General features: G+C 41.5%; 1 protein-coding gene and 1 pseudogene across 4 annotated transcripts in view; both read right to left on the bottom strand.

The window, feature by feature from the left end:
- LOC132353967 (carcinoembryonic antigen-related cell adhesion molecule 1-like) overlaps positions 1 to 22,857 on the bottom strand; it is a 902,477-nt pseudogene that overhangs the window by 696,716 nt on the left and 182,904 nt on the right.
- ZNF235 (zinc finger protein 235) overlaps positions 1 to 22,857 on the bottom strand; it is a 47,166-nt gene that overhangs the window by 11,656 nt on the left and 12,653 nt on the right. For 2 of the 4 annotated variants that reach the window (XM_059904989.1, XM_059904988.1), the window contains exons 3-5: positions 18,540 to 18,602; positions 14,824 to 14,950; positions 13,923 to 14,018 (exon numbers count right to left, since the gene is read on the bottom strand). In XM_059904989.1, coding sequence (XP_059760972.1) covers positions 13,923 to 14,018; positions 14,824 to 14,950; positions 18,540 to 18,554 — 238 coding nt within the window. In that variant the 5' untranslated portion in view covers positions 18,555 to 18,602. Of the gene's footprint in view, positions 1 to 13,922; positions 14,019 to 14,823; positions 14,951 to 18,539; positions 18,603 to 19,281; positions 20,628 to 20,736; positions 20,769 to 22,857 lie in introns of those variants that run through there. The other 2 variants (XM_059904987.1, XM_059904990.1) reach the window with 2 other exon arrangements.

Raw genomic sequence — 22,857 nt, 5'->3', positions numbered from 1 at the left:
TGGCTGGTGCACAGCTGGGCAATGCCTCTTGGTTATCTAACTGTGCCCCTACCCGTTCTAGAAAGGACCTACCAGGAGGCTTTTCCTGATTCAGGGTTCGCTTCCTTTGGTAGGGACCTACTTCCCCGATTAGGAGTAGATATAAATGAGACTGTCATCAGAAACCGCTCCTTAACTCTTGAAGAGACTGCAGATTCCATTGCTAAGACATTAGCTGCCCAGCAGAAATATGTGGACCCTCTGGCCAAGCCCATTCCTGATAACAGGACAGCCCCTGATTATCTTTTAGCTGAAGGAGGAGGTGCCTGTGCTGTGGCCAACACCATCTGTTGTACCTGGGTTAACACTTCTGGGGAAGCTGAAACTCAGGTACAGAAGTTCATTGAGGAGGCCACTTGGCTTAAGAAGATGACTCTTTTGATACTGTACATAGAAAACCCTAAAGATGCTATCAGAGAACTACTAGAGTGCATCAATGAATTCAGTAAAGTTGCAGGATACAAAATTAATACACAGAAATCTCTTGCATTCCTATACACTAACAATGAAAGATCAGAAAGAGAAATTAAGGAAATAATCCAATTTACCATCACATCAAAAAGAATAAAACACCAAGGAATAAACCTACCTAAGGAGGCAAAAGACCTGTACTCTGAAAACTATATTTAAGGCACTAAAGAAAGAAATCAAAGATGACACAAACAGGTGGAAAGATATACCATGTTCTTGGATTGGAAGAATCAATATTGTCAAAATGACTGTACTACCCAAGGCAATCCACAGATTCAATGCAATCCCTATCAAATTACCAATGGCATTTTTCACAGAACTAGAACAAAAAATTTTTTAATTTGTATGGAAACACAAAAGACCCTGAATAGCCAAAGCAATCCTGACAAAGAAAAATGGAGGACTTCCCTGGTGTACAGTGGTTAAGAATCTGCCTGCCAATGCAGGGGACACGGGTTTGAGCCCTGGTCCAGGAAGATCCCACATGCCGTAGAGCAGCTAAGCCTGTGCACCAGAACTACTGAGCCTGTGTGCCACAACTACTGAAGCCCGTGCGCCTAGAGCCCGTGCTCCACAACAAGGGAAGCCACTGCAATGAGAAGCCCGCGCACCGCAACGAAGAGTAGCCCCCGCTCGTCGCAACTAGAGAAAGCCTGAGCGCAGCAACGAAGACCCAATGCAGCCTAAAATAAATAAATAAAATAAGTTAAAATCCAACAAACCTATGGTTACCAAAGGGGAAACGTGGGGGGTAAGAGGAATAAAGTAGGAGCTTGGGATTAACGTACACATACTACTATATATAAAATAGATAACCAACAAGGACCTACTGTATAGCACAGGGAACTCTACTCAGTATTCTGTAATAACCTATATGGGTAAAGAAGCTGAAAAAGAATGAATATATGTATATGTATAACTGCATCCCTTTGCTGTACACCTGAAGCTAACAACATTGTAAATCAACAATACTCCAATAAAATTTTTAAAAAAAGGGAGGGGAGCTTCAAGATGGTGGAGGAGTAAGACGTGGAGATCACCTTCCTCCCCACAAATACATCAGAAATACATCTACATGTGGAACAACTCCTACAGAACACCTACTGAACGCTGCCAGGAGACCTCAGACTTCCCAAAAGGGTCTTGGTGCTCCGGCCAGGTGTCAGGCCTGTGCCTCTGAGGTGGCAGAGCTGAGTTCAGGACATTGGTCCACCAGAGACCTCCTGGCTCCACGTAATATCAAACGGCGAAAGCTCTCCCAGAGATCTCCATCTCAACACTAAGACCCAGCTCCACTCAACAACCAGCAAGCTACAGCGCTGGACACGCTATGCCAAACAACTAGCAAGACAGGAACACAACCCCACCCATTAGCAGAGAGGCTGCCTAAAATCATAATAAGTTCACAGACACCCCAAAACACACCACTGGATGCGGTCCTGCCCACCAGAAAGACAAGATCCAGCCTCATCCACCAGAACACAGGAACTAGTCCTCTCCACCAGGAAGCTTACACAACCCACTGAACCAACCTTACCCACTGGGGGCAGACACCAAAAACAACCGGAACTACGAATCTGCAGCCTACGAAAAGGAGACCCCAAACACAGTAAGTTAAGCAAAATGAGAAGACAGAGAAACACACAGCAGATGAAGGAGTAAGGTAAAAACCCACTAGATCAAACAAATGAAGAGGAAATAGGCAGTCTACCTGAAAAAGAATTCAGAGTAATGACAGTAAAGATGATCCAAAATCTTAGAAACAGAATGGAGAAAATACAAGAAACGTTTAATAAGGACCTAGAAGAACTAAAGAGCAAACAATGATGAACAACAAAAGAAATGAAATTAAAAATTCTCTAGAAGGAATCAATAGCAGAATAACAGGCAGAAGAACGGATAAGTGACCTGGAAGATAAAATAGTGGAAATAGCTACTGCAGAGCAGAATAAAGAAAAAAAAGAATGAAAAGAATTGAGGACAGTCTTAGAGAACTCTGGGGCAACATTAAACGCACCAACATTCGAATTATAGAGGTCCCAGAAGAAGAAGAGAAAAAGAAAGGGACTGAAAAATATTTGAAGAGATTATAGTTGAAAACTTCCCTAATATGGGAAAGGAAATAGTCAATCAAGTCCAGGAAGTGCAGAGAGTCCCATACAGGATAAATCCAAGGAGAAATACACCAAGACACATTAATCAAACTATCAAAAATTAAATACAAAAAAAATATTAAAAGCAGCAAGGGAAAAACAACAAATAACATACAAGGGAATCCCCATAAGGTTAAAAACTGATCTTTCAGCAGAAACTCTGCAAGCCAGAAGGAAGTGGCAAGACGTATTTAAAGTGATGAAAGGGAAAAACCTACGACCAAGATTACGCTACCCAGCAAGGATCTCATTCAGATTCGACAAAGAAATTAAAACCTTTACAGACAAGCAAAAGCTAAGAGAATTCAGCACCACAAAACCAACTTTACAACAAATGCTAAAGGAACTTCTCTAGGCAGGAAACACAAGAGAAGGAAAAGACCTACAATAATAAACCCAAAACAATTAATAAAATGGTAATAGGAACATACATATCAATAATTACCTTAAATGTAAATGGATTAAATGCTCCCACCAAAAGACACAGACTGGCTGAATGGATACAAAAACAAGACCCATATATATGCTGTCTACAAGAAACCCACTTCAGACCTAGGGACACATACAGACTGAAAGTGAGGAGATGGAAAAAGATATTCCATGCAAATGGAAATCAAAAGAAAGGCGGAGTACCAATTCTCATATCAGACAAAACAGACTTTAAAGACTATTACAAGAGACAAAGGACACTATGAAATGATCAAGGGATCAATCCAAGAAGATATAACAATTGTAAATATTTATGCACCCAACATAGGAGCACCTCAATACATAAGGCAAATGCTAATAGCCATAAAAGGGGAAATCGACAGTATCACAATCAGAGTAGGGGACTTTAACACCCAACTTTCACCAATGGACAGATCATCCAAAATGAAAATAAATAAGGAAACACAAGCTTTAAATGATACATTAAACAAGATGGACTTAACTGATATTTATAGGACATTCGATCCAAAAACAACAGAATACACTTTCTTCTCAAGTGCTCATTGAACATTCTCCAGGATAGATCATATCTTGGGTCACAAATCAAGCCTTGGTAAATTTAAGAAAATTGAAATCATATCAAGTATCTTTTCCGACCACAATGCTATGAGACTAGATATCAATTACAGGAAAAAAATCTAAAAAATACAAATACATGAAGCTAAACAATACACTCCTTAATAACTGAGAGATCACTGAAGAAATCAAAGAGGAAATCAAAAAATACCTAGAAACAAATGACAATGAAAACATGACGACCCAAAACCAATGGGATGCCAGCACAAGCAGTTCTAAGAGGGAAGTTTATAGCAATACAGTCCTATCTCAAGAAAGAAGAAACAACTCAAACAACCTAACCTTACACCTGAAGCAATTAGAGAAAGAAGAACAAAAAAACTCCAAAGTTAGCAGAAGGAAAGAAATCATAAAGATCAGATCAGAAATAAGAAGAAATGAAGGAAACGATAGCAAAGATCAATAAATCTAAAAGCTGGTTCTTTGAGAAGATAAACAAAATTGATAAACCATTAGCCAGATTCATCAAGAAAAAAAGGGAGACGACTCAAATCAATAGAATTAGAAATGAAAAGGGAGAAGTAACAACAGACACTACAGAAATACAAAGGATCGTGAAAGACTACTACAAGCAACTATATGTCAATAAAATGGACAACCTGGAAAAAAATGACTAAATTCTTAGAAAAGCACAACCTTCTGAGACTGAACCTGGAAGAAACAGAAAATATAAACATACCAATCACAAGCACTGAAATTGAGACTGTGATTAAAAATCTTCCAACAAACAAAAGCCCAGGACCAGATGTCTTCACAGGCGAATTCTATCAAACATTTAGAGAAGAGCTAACACTTATCCTTCTCAAACTCTTCCAAAATATAGCAGAGAGAGGAACACTCCCAAACTCATTCGACGAGGCCACCATCACCCTGATACTAAAACCAGATGAAGATGTCTCAAAGAAAGAAAAGTACAGGCCAATATCACTGATGAACATAGATGCAAAAATCCTCAACAAAATACTAGCAAACAGAATCCAAAAGCACATTAAAAGGATCATACACCATGATCAAGTGGGGTTTATCCCAGGAATGCAAGGATTCTTCAATATACACAAATCAATGTGATACACCATATTAACAAACTGAAGGAGAAAGACCATATGATCATCTCAATAGATGCAGAAAAAGCTTTTGACAAAATTTAACACCCCTTTATGATAAAAAAAAAAAAAACCCTCCAGAAAGTAAGCATAGAGGGAACTTACCTCAACATAATAGAGGCCATATATGACAAACCCACAGCCAACATCGTTCTCAATGGTGAAAAACTGAAACCATTTCCTCTAAGATCAAGAACAAGACAAGGCTGTCCCCACTCACTATTATTCAACATAGTTTTGGAAGTTTTAGCCACAGCAATCAGAGAAGAAAAAGAAATAAAAGGAATCCAAATTGGAAAAGAAGTAAAGCTGTCACTGTTTGCAGAGGACATGATACTATACATACAGAATCCTAAAGATGCTACCAGAAAACTACTAGAGCTAATCAATGAATTTGGTAAAGTAGCAGGATACAAAATTAATGCACAGAAATCTCTTGCATTCCTATACACTAACAAGGAAAGATCAGAAAGAGAAATTAAGGAAACACTTCCATTTACCATTGCAACAAAAAGAATAAAATACCTAGGAATAAATCTACCTAAGGAGACAAAAGACCTGTATGCAGAAAACTATAAGACACTGGTGAAAGAAATTAAAGATGATACACACAGATGGAGAGATATACCACGTTCTTGGATTGGAAGAATCAACATTGTGAAAATGACTATACTACCCAAAGCAATCTACAGATCAATGCAATCCCTATCAAACTACTGATGGCATTTTTCACAGAACTAGAACAAAAAATTTCACAATTTGTATGGAAACACAAAAGACCCCGAATAGCCAAAGCAATCTTGAGAAAGAAAAACGGAGCTGTAGGAATCAGGCTCCCGGACCTCAGACTATACTACACAGCTACAGTAATCAAGACAGTATGGTACTGGCACAAAAACAGAAAAATAGATCAATGGAACAGGATAGAAAGCCCAGAGATAAGCCCACGCTCATATGGTCACCTTATTTTTGATAAAGGAGGGAAGAATACACAATGGAGAAAAGACAGCCTCTTCAATAAGTGGTGCTGGGAAAACTGGACAGCTACATGTAAAAGAATGAAATTAGGGGCTTCCCTGGTAGCAGTAGTTAAGAATCTGCCTGCCAATGCAGGGGACATGGGTTCAAGCCCTGGTCTGGGAAGATACCACATGCCGCAGAGCAACTAAGCCTGTGTGCCACAACTACTAAGCCTGTGCTCTAGAAGCCACGAGCCACAACTACTGAAGCCTGTGCACCTAGAGCCTGTGCTCCGCAACAAGAGAAGCCACCTCAATGAGAAGCCTGTGCACCACAACGAACGGTAGCCCCTGCTCACTGTAACTAGAGAAAGCCTGCGCACAGTAATAGAGAAAGACCCAACGCAACCAAAAATAAAATAAATTATTTTTAAAAAAAAATTAGAACACTCCCTAACACCATACACAAAAATAAACTCAAAATGGATTAAAGACCTAAATGTAAGGCCAGACACTATAAAACTCTTAGAGGAAAACATAGGCAGAACACTCAATGACATAAATCACAGCAAGATCCTTTTTGACCCACCTCTTAGAGAAATGGAAATAAAAACAAAAATAAACAAGTGGGACCTAATGAAACGTAAAAGCTTTTGCACAGCAAAGGAAACCATAAACAAGACGAAAAGACAGCCCTCAGAATGGGAGAAAATATTTGCAAATGAAGCAACTGACAAAGGATTAATCTCCAAAATTTACAAGCAGCTCATGCAGCTCAATATCAAAAAAACAAACAACCCAATCCAAAAATGGGCAGAAGACCTAAACAGACATTTCTCCAAAGAAGATACACAGACTGCCAACAAACACATGAAAGGATGCTCAACATCATTAATCATTAGAGAAATGCAAATCAAAACTACAATGAGGTATCACCTCACACCAGTCAGAATGGCCATCATCAAAAAGTCTACAAACAATAAATGCTGGAGATGGTGTGGAGAAAAGGGAACCCTCTTGCACTGTTGGTGGGAATGTAAATTGACACACCCACTATGCAGAACAGTATGGAGGTTCCTTAAAAAACTAAAAATAGAACTACTATACGACCCAGCAATCCCACTACTGGGCATATACCCTGAGAAAACCATAATTCAAAAAGAGTCATGTACCACAATGTTCATTGCAGCTCTAGTTACAATGGCCAGGTCACGAAAGCAACCTAAGTGTCCATCAACAGATGAATGGATAAAGATGTGGCACATATATACAATGGAATATTACTCAGCCATAAAAAGAAACGAAACTGAGTTATTTGTAGTGAGGTGGATGGACCTAGAGACTGTCATACAGAGTGAAGTAAGTCAGAAAGAAAAAAATAAATACTGTATGCTGACACATATATATGGAATCTAAAAAAAAAAATGGTTCTGAAGAACCTAGGGGCAGGACAGGAATAAAGACGCAGACGTAGAGAATGGACTTGAGGACACGGGGAGGGGGAAGGGTAAGCTGGGACAAAGTGAGAGAGTGGCATGGACTTATATATACTACCAAATGTAAAACAGATAGCTAGTGGGAAGCAGCTGCATAGCACAGGGAGATCAGCTCGGTGCTTTGTGACCACCTAGAGGGGTGGGATGGGGGGGTGGGAGGGAGACACAAGAGGGAGGAGATATGGGGATATATGTATATGTATAGCTGATTCACTTTGTTATAAAGCAGAAACTAACACACCATTGTAAAGCAATTATACTCCAATAAAGATGTTAAAAAATAAATAATTTAAAAAATTTTTTAAGAAAGAAAAAAAAGAAGACCCTTTCAATGGCGTTTCTTTGACTTACTTGATTTTGACTGGTTTGAGTCTTGGGGACCATGGTTCCAAGCATATCCAAACAGAGGGAATTATCCTGCATATAGTTATAAAAAAAAAAAAATCACTCTGGCTCGTGGGATTCTCTCAAAAGCTTTAAATGCGTGTTCACAGCTGCTGACTGCCAAGCAAATGATTTCCCTAAGATGAGAACATCAGAAAAGGAAGAAGAGGGGCTTCCCTGGTGATGCAGTGGTTAAGAATCCGCCTGCCAATGCAGGGGACACGGGTTCAAGCCCTGGTCCGGGAAGATCCCACATGCCACGGAGCAACTAAGTCCGTGCGCCACAACTACTGAGCCTGCGCTCTAGAGCCCGTGAGCCACAACTACTGAGCCCGCATGCTAAAACTACGGAAGCCCACACGCCTAGAGCCTGTGCTCTGCGATGAGAAGCCACCACAATAAGAAGGCCGTGCACTGCAAAGAAGACCCAATGCAGCCAAAAATAAAATAAATACATTTTTTAAAAAATTTAAAAGGAAAAGGAATAAGAGTGACTGACTTAAGGATTATGTACCTGGAACCCATGACCTGTGAATGTCACAGGGATTAAATAAAACCATGACCTATGGACCCCACATCAGGGATCAACAAAGTTGCAAGAATCACAGGGCAGTAGCAGAGAATGGCATTAATGCCTTACATTTTGATGACATCTCTCAGATAAGTTGAGACTTTGATTAAAAGGGGGAAAGGTTAAGAAATAACAAGCCCCAAATGGGGTCATCTGCCCCCATGACAGCAAACCAAGACATAACTGCAGTTTCAACCCCTCTCAGGAAGGTGACCTTTAAACAGACACTCTGAAATCTCCACATCAGCACCAGTGAGGTAACCCGCATAAGACGCATGCCTCCGTAAAAAGATGAGCTGGCCTAACACATTTCTTTTCTTTTGCTAACAACTTCCTTCTCCCACCCCCTTTCTGCCTATAAAAAACCTTCCATTTTGTACAGCTCCTTGGGGTGCCCTTCTAATTGCTAGGTAGAATGCTGCTCTATTCAAGAACGGCTGCAAACTATTATACATAGGATGGATAAACAACAAGGTCCTACTGTATAGCACAGGGAACTATATTCAGTATCCTGTGATAGACCATAATGAAAAAGAATGTATACATATAACTGAATCACTTTGCTGTACAGCAGAAATGAACACAACATTGTAAATCAACTCTACTTCAATAAATTTAAAAAATTTAAAAAAAATTGCTTGATAGGGCCAATTAGATTTTAAAAAGTACTATACCAACGTGAAATTTGTAGTTTTGACAAATTTACCATGGTCAGGTAAGGTGTTAACAATGGGCAAACCGGGTGAGGCATTTGCGGGAACTTTCTACACTATCTATGTACCATTTCTGTAACTCTCAAATTATAAATTTTCAAAAAGGGTGAATTTTACTTTATGTAAGTTGTTTCTCAATAAGGTTGATTAAGAAGCATTTCGACTAAAAAGCATTTTGATTAGTGCACAAATATTACACCATTCTCCACTAAAAGGAACCAGGAGTCCTTGGGCAGATGGCTGATTCCAAGGCTGGGTAAGAAAAATACAAGATGACAGGGAGGACTTTGTAGAGCCAGAAGGAAAGGAAACGCTCCAAAAACAAAAGGATGGGGCGCGGCACAAGGGTATAGGAGCCAACCTGAAAGAGCTCCCAATGGTCAAAGCAGGTACAATTTGACAGCAAAATAAACAATGCCATGTTGGATATAACCCAAAGTAAAAATATATATACCCGCATCCACACTGATCATAGGATAGGCATGAGGTGAGTTCTTGCTGTGGACAGACATTGATGTATCTGTGGGTGATGTGACATACTCCAGCAAAAACAGGAGTGGGAGGATACATAAAACGGGAATAGCAGAAAGTGACAACTGTTGAGACGGTATGAATATACGGACTACGCTATACTATTTTCATTACTTTTGCATTTTAATATTTCCAAAATAAAACGTTTAAAGCCATGGAGAGGAGAAAAACCAGATCATCCAGATGGTGTGTGTATGTGGGGAGGGCGGAGAAGCAGAGAATTAACTTTTTAAATCGTCAGTTCAATTTTCAATAAAAGACATGATGATGAATGTTAAAACTGAACTCAACTGTGGGGTTACACATGGGATCCCATTAGATCATTTTTTTGTTTTATCACGTATGCCCCCAGGTTGGTGGTTTATTACATGATTATCTTAATGAAGCACATACACAATTTTAGGACTAACTAACTTTCTATGTTTTATACGTTTTTGAAATTCTTCCACTTCTGCAGTAGATGCTGCACTTGCAGGAAAATGGCAAATTGGCAGTTTGGGGGTCCACAAAAACGTTAACAGGTTTAAATCAGCGCCTCTACTAAGAGCAAACAGGCTTTAAGGCCTGACTCACCCACTTACAAGCTCTATGACATTTTCAAAGGCCTAAGTTTCATCCCATAAAAAACAGATAATCACCCAGGTGGTCAGGACTATTGAGAGGATTAAATGTATAAGGTGCTTCGTCTTTTTTTTTTTTTTGGCTGTGCTGGGCAGCTCGCAGGATCTTAGTTCCCCAACCAGGGATTGAACCCGGGCCCTCAGCAGTGAAAGTGCAGAGTCCTAACCCTGGACCGCCAGGGAATTCCCAAGGTGTTTCTTCTAATACTTATGATAAATGAGTTAAGAGTAATACCAAATTACACAAATTATACAACTTACTCAGAATTGCAAAAGGTTCATTTCAGTAATTTCTTCTCTTTTCCTACACAGATTCTCCTTGTCTACACAGCCGCATCTGTGACGTCTATAAATATCACATTTGAAATGTCTACCAGAAAACTTCACCTAGGTCACGTGATTGTTTAAGTATCAGGGGAGAGGGGCAGAGAGGATAAGATAAATGGCAGAGAAGACGACTGCCTGGCTGGGAATACGGATTCCACACACAAAAAACTGTTAAAACCAGTAAATGAATTAAAAGTATCAAGATACAATGTCAACATACAAAAATTAGTTGCATTTCTAGCCACTGTGGAAAACAGTATGGAAGTTCCTCAGAAAATTAAAAACAGAGTTGCCATATGATCCAGCAATCCCACTCCTGCACATATATCCAGACAAAACTACAATTCAAAAAGATGCATGCACCCCTATGTTCACAGCAGCACTATTCACAATAGCCAAGACATGGAAACAACCTAAATGTCCATCAACAGATGAATGGATAAAGAAGATGTGGTATATGTATACAATGGAACAGTACTCAGCCATAAAAAAGAACGAAATAGGGGCTTCTCTGGTGGCACAGTGGTTGAGAATCTGCCTGTCAATGCAGGGTTCGAGCCCTGGTCTGGGAAGATCCCACATGCCGTGGAGCAACTAGGCCCGTGAGCCACAATTACTGAGCCTGCGCGTCTGGAGCCTGTGCTCCGCAACAAGAGAGGCCACGATAGTGAGAGGCCTGCGCACCGTGATGAAGAGTGGCCCCCACTTGCCGCAACTAGAGAAAGCCCTCGCACAGAAACGAAGACCCAACACAGCCATAAATAAATAAAAATTAAAAAAAAACAACGAAATAATGCCATTTGCAGCAACGTGGATGGAACTAGAGATTATCATACTAAGTAAGTCAGAAAGAGAAAGACAAATACCATATGATATCACTTATATGTGGAATCTAAAAAATGACACATGAACCTATAAAAAAAAAAAGAACCTATCTATGAAACAGAATGATAGACACGGAGAACAGACTGGTGGTTGCCAAGGTGGAGGGGTGGGGAAGGGACAGAGTGGGAGGTTGGGATTAGCAGATGCAAACTATTATATATAGAATTGTAAACAGCAAGGTCCTACTATACAGCACAGAGAACTATTGATATATTCAGTACCCTGTGATAAACCATAATGGAAAAGAATATTTTCAAAAAAGAATGTATATACATGTATAACTGAATCACTTTGCTCTACAGCAGTAAATTAACATTGTAAACTATACTTCAATTAAAAAAAATTAATAGCATTTCTATACACAGTGAACAATTTGAAAACGAAATAAAACAATTCCATTTACAATAGCGTCAAAAAGAATAAAATACTTAGGAATGAACCAAGGAGGTGAAAGGCTTGTACACTGAAAGCTACAAAACACTGGTAAAAGAAATTAAAGACATTTAAAAAAATGGAGTGACATCTCATGTTCACGGACAGGGAGATCTAATATTACTTTGTCAATGCTACCCAAAGGGATCTACAGATTCAACTCAATCCCTGTCAAAATCCCAACACAGAAATAGGAAAACTCATCCTAAAGTTCATATGGAATCTCGAGGGAACCCAAATAGCCAAAACAATCTTGAAAAATTAGAAAAAAGTTGGTGGACTCACACCCTGATTTTAAAACTTATAAAGCTAATCAAAACAGTGTGGTACTGGCATCAAGACAGACATACAAACAGACCAAGGGAACAGACCAGAGAGCCCAGAAATAAACCACTGAATAGATGGTCAAATGATTTTGGACAAGGGGGCCAAGACCATTCAATGGGGAAAGGACTATCTTTTCAACAAATGGTTCTGGGAAAGCTGGATATTCACATGCAGAAGAATGAGGTTGGACCCCTCCTTACACCATATACAAAAATCAACTCAAAATGCATCAGACCTAAACATAAGAGCTAAAACTATAAAATCCCTAGAAGAAAACAGTAAAAGCTGCATGACGTTGGAGTTGGCAATGGTTTCTTAGATATGACACCAAAGGCGCAGGCGACAACAAAAATAATTGACAAATTTCATGTCATGAAAATTAAAAACTTTTGTGCATTAAAAGACCTTCTCCATAAAGTAAAAAGGCCACACACAGAATGAGAGAAAATACTTGTAAATCATATACGTGATGAGGGATATTCAAAATACACAAAGAACTCCTAAAAACAACAAACACCCTGATTCAAAAACGAGCAAAAGACTTGCATAGACATTTCTCCAAAGAAGATAAACACGTGGCCAATAAGAATATAAAAAGATGCTAAACATCACGAATCATTAGAAAAATGCAAATCAAAAACAATGGGATACCACTTCATACCCATTAGGATGGCTACTATAAAAAACAAACAAAAAATAACAAGTATTGGCGAGGATGCTACAAATTGTAACCCTTCTGCATTCCTGGTGGGAATGTAAAATGCTGCAGCTACTATGGAAAAAAGTATGGCAGTGTCTCAAAAAATTAAGAGAATTACCACATGATCCAGCATTTCTACCCAGGGTATATACACGAAAGAATGAAAAGCAGAGACTTAGATATCTGTACACCCACGTTCACAGCAGCATTATTCACAAAAACCAAAAGGTTGTGAACAACCCAAATGTCCATCGACAGATGAAGAAAATGTGCTATATACATACAATGCGGTATTATTCAGCCTTAAAAAAAGGAAATTCTGACACACATTGTAACATGGACGAACCTCGAAGATACCATGCTAAGTGAAATAAGCCAGACACAAAAGGACAAATACTGTATGACAAAGACAGAAGGTAGAACAGCGGTTACTAGGGCCTGGGGGTAAGGAGAGAACAAGGACTTGTTTAATGGGGACAGTTTCTGTTTGGGAAGATGAAAAAGTTCTGGAGATGAATAGTGTTGATGGTTGCACAACAACAGTGTGAATGTACTTAACGCCACTGAACTGTATACTTAAAAATGATTAAAATGATAAATTTTATGTTATGCATGGTTTTCCACAATTACAAAATATATATATGCTAGGAAGTCTGGAGGTGTAGTACTTAGACACAAATGAAGGTGATGGAGCGAAGACGGTATTTTAAAAGGAGTGGTCAAGGAAGGCCGTGGGTGAGATGAACTCCCGAGCAGAGACATGAATGAATAAGAGAGAGGGGTTGGAGGTTTGTGGGGTAGCATCCTCCCAGCCAGAGAAAAGAGAGGAAAAGGTCCTCATGCAGAAGCGTAATCCTCATATTTGAGGAACCGGTGAGGCTGGCAGAGGGCAAGGCAGGGGGAAATGACAGGAGAAAAATGCAGACCGTTAAGGCTGGGTGAACGGACACCGCTACAGGCCCTCAGGGGCCCCTTAAATACGCTGGATTTTATTCCGAGTGAAATGGGGAGCCAGGGGAGGGCCTGAAGTAGAGTGTGACATGACTGAGGTTTTCAAAGGGACTCTTTGCCTGCTGTACAGAGAAGAGACAGATCATCCAGAACAGAGGCAGGATAATGGGACTCTGGTGGCAAGGTCCTCCTCACCTGAATGCCCACCTCTCTGGGTCTGGACCTCCATCATCCAAAGCTTTTCCTCTCTCTCCAACTGGGATATCATATCTGGCTTGGAGGACTGGTGCCCTGAGAAAACATTAAAGGGAAAAAAACGTATTGAACAATTTTGGTTCCAATCCCATGACGGAAGGCTCCACCCTTCCCCCAAATTTTATTGAATATTTTTGATCAGACCTGTTGTGAGAAATACATTCTCATTAGAAACACGTGACTACCCCCACGAATCACTGAAACAAAAGACTAAATGACCTGTGTCATCACCTCCTTTGCAGAGTCTCACTGTATTTACTGCAAGCGCTGCAGTTATTGCTACGATGTGCGCCGTTCTTGCTAAGGAGCTCTGACACTGCTACTTTATTCTACATTATTACAAGACTTATTACTAAATTAATTTCATGCCCCACCAATGGATCATGCCCCACCAATTTAAAAAAGACATAATATGTAAAGCAACTATACTCCAATAAAAACTAATTTAAAAAAATTAAAAAAGATATGAAAGTGGGGGAGAGAGGGATAAATTAGGAGATTGGGATGAAAAAAAAAGATATAATATGAAATGAGCCAGGTGCAGCCAAGCTCAACTGTTCACTTATAGTGCAGTTACAAAAGACAAATGTTTGCCTTGGAACAAAGACTAGAAACATCTTGTCTCTATGCTCCAAAGGGATTGGAAAACTCTGGTCTCTAAGGAGTTCCAAAGCCTGGAAGTCGTGGGCAGAGGCCAGGGATAATACTAAACATCCTATAATGCACAGGAGAGTCCCCATGACAAAGAAACCATCTGGCCCCAAAAGGCAGGAGTACCGAGGCTGGGAAACCCTGCCCATGGGGGATGAGGCCAAGTCACAGGGAGGGCGTTCGTCCTCACCCACTGAGAGCAGGTTCCGGAAGTTCTCCAGCATCACCTCTCGGTACAGCTTCCTCTGGGCGGAGTCCAGCAGCCCCAGCTCCTCCTCAGTGAAGGTCACGGCCACGTCCTTGAAGGTCACCGCCTCCTACGACACCAAACACATGTAGCCTCAATCTTAACAACCAACCTCCCCTGGGAGAAGGGCAGCACTGGGAAGGTGGAGGAGGCACGTGGGAGGCTGTTCCAGACTCTAAGCGACCTGAACCACCCTTTTCAGGACACTGTCTCCTCTTCCCCTTCCACAATCACACCAAAGATGCTGGAGTGGTGGGGGACGGTGGAGGAAGGAACGACAGGAAAAAATTTTAAAACCTTATATACATGCAATATGGTGCCCTTTATATAGCTGTGTCTCTAAAACTGTCACGGTTACATCAAGGCATACACGCATTTTACAATTTCACTGAAAGTGCCAAATTTTGTAAGAAATGTTGAGTTAATTTAGTCCCAACGGTATTTACAATAATAGTGCCTATCTCCTTCTCTCACTGGGCAGTACCACTGTTTTGTCAATGACTGCCAATCTAACCAGCCTTCAGTACCTCCGTGGGGGCAGGTAGGTAGTTCATTCTGTCTCAGGTACATGCTGTACCTGTCAACTGTGGCAGCATTCAGTGTCAAGTTTAAGAGCACAGGCTTTGGAGACTGACTGCCTCAGTTCACACTCTAAGGCTCTGTCCATTACTACCTTTGTGACCTTGGACAAGTCACCTAACTTCTCAATACCTCAATTTCCCCGTCTGTACAAGGGCACAACACCATAGGGTACTTGATGGGATTAAATGAGAATATGCGAAGGGTTTAGGATATTATCTGACACTTTTTTTTTTTCCCCACCTTGCTGCACGGCATGCAGGATCTTAGTTCCCCGACCAGGGATCGAACCCGTGCCCCATTCAGTGGAAGCACCAAGTAGTAACCACTGGACCTCCAGGGAGTATCACGTTAGATACTCAAAAAAATGTCAGCCATCACTATTACTATTATCATCATTATTCACGGCTGCAATGGTATTTCATAAAAATGAAAAAAATATACATTTAACCATTCCAAATAATTAAACAATACAATAATTTAAGATTTTAAACTTACTAATAATGCTGCAAAAAACGCATTTTCACATAGATCTTAGCCAACTTGTCTGGTTATTTCCTTAGGCTAAGTTCCAAGAAGCTGCAACTGCACTGTCAAAAAAATATGCACCTTTGCTAGTAAAATGGCAATTTTCCCAATTAACTCTTCCTGTCACAGATCAAAAGTGTTCCTGATTGTCCATACTCTGGCCCAAACTGGACATTATCTTACTTCTTAAATCTTGGGTAATTTGGTAAGTGATAAAAACAGCTCTTTTTAAAAAGTTCCATTTATTTAACTTCATCAAAACATCTCTTTCAATACTTTCCCCCCACATATTGCTTGTTCATTTGCCTTGGTCGTAATCCTATTGAGGTAGCTGATGCATCAGTAAGATTCCTGTGAAGAATATTAAGCCTTTTCTAGCATGTACAAATTCCCACCTTCACCCCTCACTCCTGTTTCCTGTGTCTCATGCCTTAGTATACGGTGTTTCCCTTTATGACAATTAAAATTATTTCTCTAGGGAATTTCCTGGCGGGCCAGTGGTTAGGACTCGGTGCTTCCACTGCCAGGGTCCCGGGTTCGATCCCTGGTCAGGGAACTAAGATCCCACAAGCTGCTCAGCCAAAAAAAAAAAAAAAAATTTATTTCTCTAAAGACTTAGCCCATCTCTACATTTGTTCCGACTGGAGTCCTGAGCATATGTGTATTAAACAACCAGTTGACACATCTGGCAAAGAAGAGACAGGCACTAAGAAAAGGAACAAACTGAGGGCAGTGTCATTTTTGGAGTCCTCCAGCCACGCCAGGCATACACACAACGTGGCCCCAGGGCCCCAAGTGGAGCAGTCTCTTCTTCTGGGTCTCTCCGCTCATCCTCACTGGACACCTGAAAGTCCTGGCTCGGGCAATGGAAACTTTAGTGTCAGCTGGGGACTGAGTGGATTTTCACAGGTATCTGAAAGTTCACAAATCTGTTTCTGTTAAAATGCAGATAAGACCATCTATATCCTTACACAGCTGCTCCATGGAGTAAATGCCTGGCAAGTCCCTGCTGCTACTGGACTTTTCAAAATCAGTGTGTACCTCTTTAAAATACACTAACATGGCAGTGAACAAAACAGATACTTTTATAATACATACGTGGTGTAACTTAGAATTAAAGAATCTAGTTCTTGTTTGGAAACAAAATATTTTCTCTTAGTTCAGTATCAGCTGGACATTGTGGCCCGAAACCACGCTTTAGACATTCCAGCCACAAAACGTGAGGCTCCCCGTGAGAAAACAATTGAGTTCCCAAACTTTTAGGAAGAAAATGGCAGAGCTCTCAGAATTCCTGTTTGGGAAGAAAGGTTATATGTAGGAAAACGGTCACTGCAAACATCTTAAAATGGGAAAATTCATAAACCACATAAATATGGACAATAGAAAAAAATACTAGGTAAACTATGGAAAATGATGTGACCATTTAAGTTGTGGGAGCTATACAATTTTAAAAATCCAAAATGTGGGGCTTCCCTGGTGGCACAGTGGTTAAGAATCCGCCTGCCAAGGCAGGGGACATGGGTTCGAGCCCTAGTCCAGGAAGATCCCACAAGCCGCGGAGCAACTAAGCCCGTGTACACAACTACTGAGCCTGCACTCTAGAGCCCGTGAGCCACAACTACTGAGCCCGTGCACCACAACTACTGAGCCTGCACGCCTAGAGCCCGTGCTCCACAACAAGAGAAGCCACCGCAATGAGAAGCCCGCGCACCACCACGAAGAGCAGCCCCCACTCGCCACAACTAGAGAAAGCTCACGCACAGCAACGAAGACCCAACGCAGCCAAAAAGCAAAATTAAATAAATTAAAAAAATAAAAATCCAAAATGGTATTGAAAACTGTGATTACAAATCAACACACGTAAACACTAATGAAAAGGAATGTGAGAAAATGAAAACTGATTTGTAAACATGTTTATAATGTGGGAACTTTTTTTTTTGGGTAATGAATTCATTTTTTTTTTTTTTTAATTTATTTTATTTATTTTTGGCTGCGTTGGGTCTTCGTTGCTGCGCGCGGGCTTTCTCTAGTTGCGGCGAGTGGGGGCTACTCTTCGTTGCAGTGTTTGAGCCTCTCATTGCGGTGGCTTCTCTTGTTGCGGAGCACGGCCTCTAGGCCCGTGGGCTTCAGTAGTTGTGGCTCATGGGCTCTAGAGCGCAGGCTCCGTAATTGTGGCACACGGGCTTAGTTGCTCCGCGGCATGTGGGATCTTCCTGGACCAGGGCTCGAACCCGTGTCCCCTGCATTGGCAGGAAGATTCTTAACCACTGCGCCACCAGGGAAGTCCCCATGAATTCATTTTTTATTTTATTTTTTTTAACTTTTTGTTTTATATTGGAGTATAATTGATTATGGGAACATTTTTCGTTTTAAAAATTATCTATTAATTTTCACATCATTATGTGGAAATAAACAAAAAGCAAGGGGCCGCCATACAACAGTTCCTCAAGTGCCTTTGGCTCCCTTTACCCTTCCCCAGCAGGAGAAAAATATGTCCAGTCTTTGTGAAATGAGATGTCATTTTAAGAAACAGAAAAGCAAACCTGACTTACCTGGAATTTGGTCATTTTTTTCCTCTTCCTGCTGGGGAAAGGCCGAGTTCTGGGAAGGCAAAACTGGGGAAGGGAAAGAAAGCTATCATGAGAGAGACGCTGGGAACAGCGCTAGCCCACGTGGTACTTCATGTGATCTGGAAGAGGGGCCCCCTTCTCTAGGCAAATGCAGTGACAACATAACCCAGTGAGAACAGGGGCGGGATTCCAGCTTCCCCTGGGCCTCCTCGGCCAGCTGCCTTAGTTCATGAACAATCCATAAACAGCCCTTACCCACATGTTTCTTGTAGCTCCCAGAGTATTCCCGAGGCTGGCTATTAGAGGAAATGAGAGGCAGACAGGAAGTACCAACAACTTAATGGGGCTGATACTGAGCAGGGCCCTGTGGGGCTCCTGGGCACAAAGCCTTTCTGTGTCCCCCATTTCTTTGACTACAAGAAACTGCCTTCATTCAGCCTCCATGATCCTGAGTTCCAACAGGCAGATTCAAGCAGCTGTTCATTAGGGAAGGGAGGGGATGTGAGAAAAGGGAGAAACAAACAGTCGAGAGAAACAATAATGCAGCCTTGGGGCAAGGTCCTGGTTCCCCACCAACGGATACACACAACAATATCTCCGAGCTGTTTTGCAGATACTGAAACCCCCTCCAAGTGGGAGAAGTTAACGATGGTATGGTACCCACAAGCATGTAGACCCCAGTCCAGTTGAAACCTGAAGGTTGATGATGCCAACTCCTACTTACCTCACCACCAACCCATCAGGAGAATGTCCACGAGCTGATCACGCCCTTCTTGAACAATTACTATAAAACTTCCCACTATCCTCTCCAAGTGGGGACACAGTTTTTCGAGGCAGGAGCCCACCGTGTCCCCCTTTGCCTGGCAAAGTAATAAAGCTATTCTTTTCTACTTCACCCAAAACTCTGTCTCCAAGATTCAATTCCACACCCGTGTACAGAGAAGCTGAGCTTTTGACATCAGGGCCAAAATGCCTGGGTTCAAATTCTGGTGTTTCTACTTATCACGTTCTACTTACTAGTCGCATAAACCTTGAGCAAGTTATTAATCTCTCTGTGCCTCAATCCAGTCTAGCTGTAAATGGGTATAATAATGCCAGAATTCCCTCCTGCAGCTTCAGACAAGCAGGTGCTCTTAAGATTCATAAAACTGCCTTTGCGAATCTGCTTTACAGAAGATGAATCTTAGGAAACACAGAATTCAGAGATGATGACTGTCCCTTTACTTACCCTTACTCTCCAAAAAAAAGCCTAATTCTAACTGGTGGGCTCACAGATGATTTGTGCTGCTGTTAATGAACGTTAAATTGCCACGGATTTTTTTTCCCTTAATAGGTGTAACTACTTGCACGTGTTATTAAGCTGAAAGAACGAAGTTTCTTCTCGCATATGCATGAAGGTAAACAATGATTAATAAAAACCTAAGACTAAGAAATCGTGTTGCATTTCAATTAACAATACGGGGTTGTTATACAATACTGAACATTTTTAACTTAAGCCTGACTACATCGCAGGCGCTGTGCAAAGCCGTGACCACGATCATTTCTGTCTGGGATAAACCACGGAGGACTTTTCCCAGGATCCAGCTGAAGATAACTCTCCTTCCTAAACAAGCGTCCAGAAAGAATCCGGGAATCCAAGAACAAACCCACGTCAGTGATCAGGGAAGGGACAATGGGTCTGCAGCTGGAGCTCCGACCCCATCCCGGGCTCGCAGGAGCTTCCCAACAACAGGGCGCCTGAGTATCATCATTGAATTTATGGTAACATCCAACATTTTACCATGCACTAGGCACTGTTTTTAAGCTTTTAAAATATAGTCTCACTTAATCCTCAAAAGAACATCATTGGGAAGGAACTAACTGCAGGAAACTGAGGCAGAGAGAGATTAAGCAACCCGCTCAATAATTTACCGCAAGAAACAGACAGAGCTGGCCCGTAGTTGCGGTAGGAGGGCTGGGGGAGCAGAGAGCGCGGGAGACCGTCAAACTCAATGTAGGATGCGAGCCCGCCCCCGACGCGGGAGGTTCGCCGAGGGGATGCACACCGCCGCCGCCTCGCCCCCCCCCCCCGCCCTCCGCCGCTCGCCGCGGCTTCCCTGCCCCAGGAGCGAGGACCGGGTGGCCCCACGCAGAGGCCGAGAAGGCTCGGAGGGATCACAGGGACGCTGGGTTAACTCACCGCCCTGGGAGTAATCTCGGCCCCGACCTCGCCTTCCCGGAGCGGAAGTGCCTCGGGCTACACACAGTTCCCGGACTACACTTCCCAGAATCCCCAGGGGGAAGCGTCTCGGATTTCACGAACCTCCTGGACTACATTTCCCAGAATGAAGTTCACAGAACCGCTCTTCCCACCAGCTGTCTCGGGTTTTGACTGTGGAGCGGGCTCGGATTTAGTCACTGTTGGTGGAACTGTCAGATTCCTTTTGTTTTACTCATTTCTTAAAGCTCATGAGAAAATAACGTAAGCAGATAGTTTTTCGGGTACCAATAATTGCGAATTTTTAAAAAATGCGGCCGTACAAGAGAGAAAAGAGAGGCTTGTATTACGAAAGTAAGTTAAAACCTAACATTTTTAGCGGAGGCAACGGGTAGACTAAAAAGTGGGAAACGTGAAAGTGACCTAGGCTGAACTGCCTAACACAGAACTTAAGGAACACTGGATTTCAAACTTGTTTTCAATGCTGACTCCCCAAATATCAGCAATAAACCTTGTAATGAGACAAAAACGTAGTTTATTGCTACGTGGTGACACCATCTCCACAGAGCTTCCGCACCTTGACACTGTCCGCGGAGCCAGGAAGACAAGGCTGGAAGTCACTGAGAATTGGAAGTTTGGTTTAAGGCGGGGTCTTTCAGTGCAAAAGACGAATGGGACTGCATGGCGGTCATGATGCTGCAGTCCAGGATTGGTGGGAAGAGCAAGGATTTTTGTAGGCGAGGAGCCTACAGGTGCAAACTGCTGATGTTCTTTAAAGAGATGGAAGAGTTGATGGGTGCTTGTGGAAGTTCCTTTAATGAACAATCAAGCAATTTGTTTGGGCAGGAATCTTCTGGAATAATAAAGGCATGCTAGTAAAACTGACCAGTTATGTTAATGTACACAGTAAGTTGTGGGAGGGAAGGTAGGTAGGTAGGAAGTCTCAGTCTTCAGTTTCCAAGCTGCCTTGGGGGGAGGGGAGAGGTTGGAATAAAGTGTTTTGACTCCTTTGCTTCCTTTATTCAGCAAGGCACCTAAGGGCTCTTGAGAGCGTTCTGTGGAATGAGCGGTTCATTCCAATATGCTAAGAATTTGCAAAAAGTCTATACCCACATCGATTAGGCTGTAAAAGCGAAGTATCTTGAACTTCATTTTAAAAAAACATAGTGGTTGTTATGGCAAACAAAAGCAGCTCCACTGCAGGGAATTTAAAAAAATATTGTGATGTGTGCATATATAAAATCCTGAATTGTTTTCTAATTCATTTGGCTTCAGACATTTCAGTACATATTTCTATTCTGCTCCTGATATAAATAGTGTCTGGTGAGTGAATAAGCCAAGTGAACCAGGAAACCATGGTTTTTCTCCTAGGCAGGGAATATATTTTGTAGCTTTTTATTATGAAAGTTTTCAAAAATTGACAAAAGTAGGGGGGGATGGGGATGACATGCATTTGTGCCCAGGAGGACCCCAGAGGGTCCTGCTCAGTTTCACTCCATTGTTCATTTTTTGTGTCATTAAATAATTTCTTCTTCTAGCCTATGTGTTTCCTATCAAGTAAAATTTAAATCTAAAGGCCTGATTAGACTTTTTTTTTGCAGTTCACATTTTGAAAAATATTTATTAAATGGCCTGATAAGAAATGTCCTAATTTTTTTTTAACATCTTTACTGGAGTATAATTGCTTTACAATGGTGTGTTCATTTCTGCTGTATAACAAAGTGAATCAGCTATACATATACATATATCCCCATATCTCTTCCCTCTTGCGTCTCCCTCCCACTTTCCCTATCCCACCTCTCTAGGTGGACACAAAGCACCGAGCTGATCTCCCTGTGCTATGCGGCTGCTTCCCACTAGCTATCTATTTTACATTTCGTAGTGTATATATGTCCATGCCACTCTCTCACTTCATCCCAGCTCACTGATTAGATTTAAGTTCATCTCTTTCGACAAAGAGACCACTTCATAGGTAGAACTGGAAACATCTGAACAAAGACCAAATGAAGCCAATACAAATCCTGGGCAAAACACCTTTGAATAGGAAAAAAAAAATAACAGCAAATATGTGAAAAACAGTGGTCTTATTTTATTTTTTTGGCC

Source organism: Balaenoptera ricei, chromosome 19 (assembly GCF_028023285.1).
Source record: "Balaenoptera ricei isolate mBalRic1 chromosome 19, mBalRic1.hap2, whole genome shotgun sequence".
In the NCBI taxonomy this organism is placed as follows: domain Eukaryota; kingdom Metazoa; phylum Chordata; class Mammalia; order Artiodactyla; family Balaenopteridae; genus Balaenoptera; species Balaenoptera ricei.
Note: the sequence above shows the minus strand (reverse complement) of the source record. Positions and strands in the feature narration are given on the sequence as shown.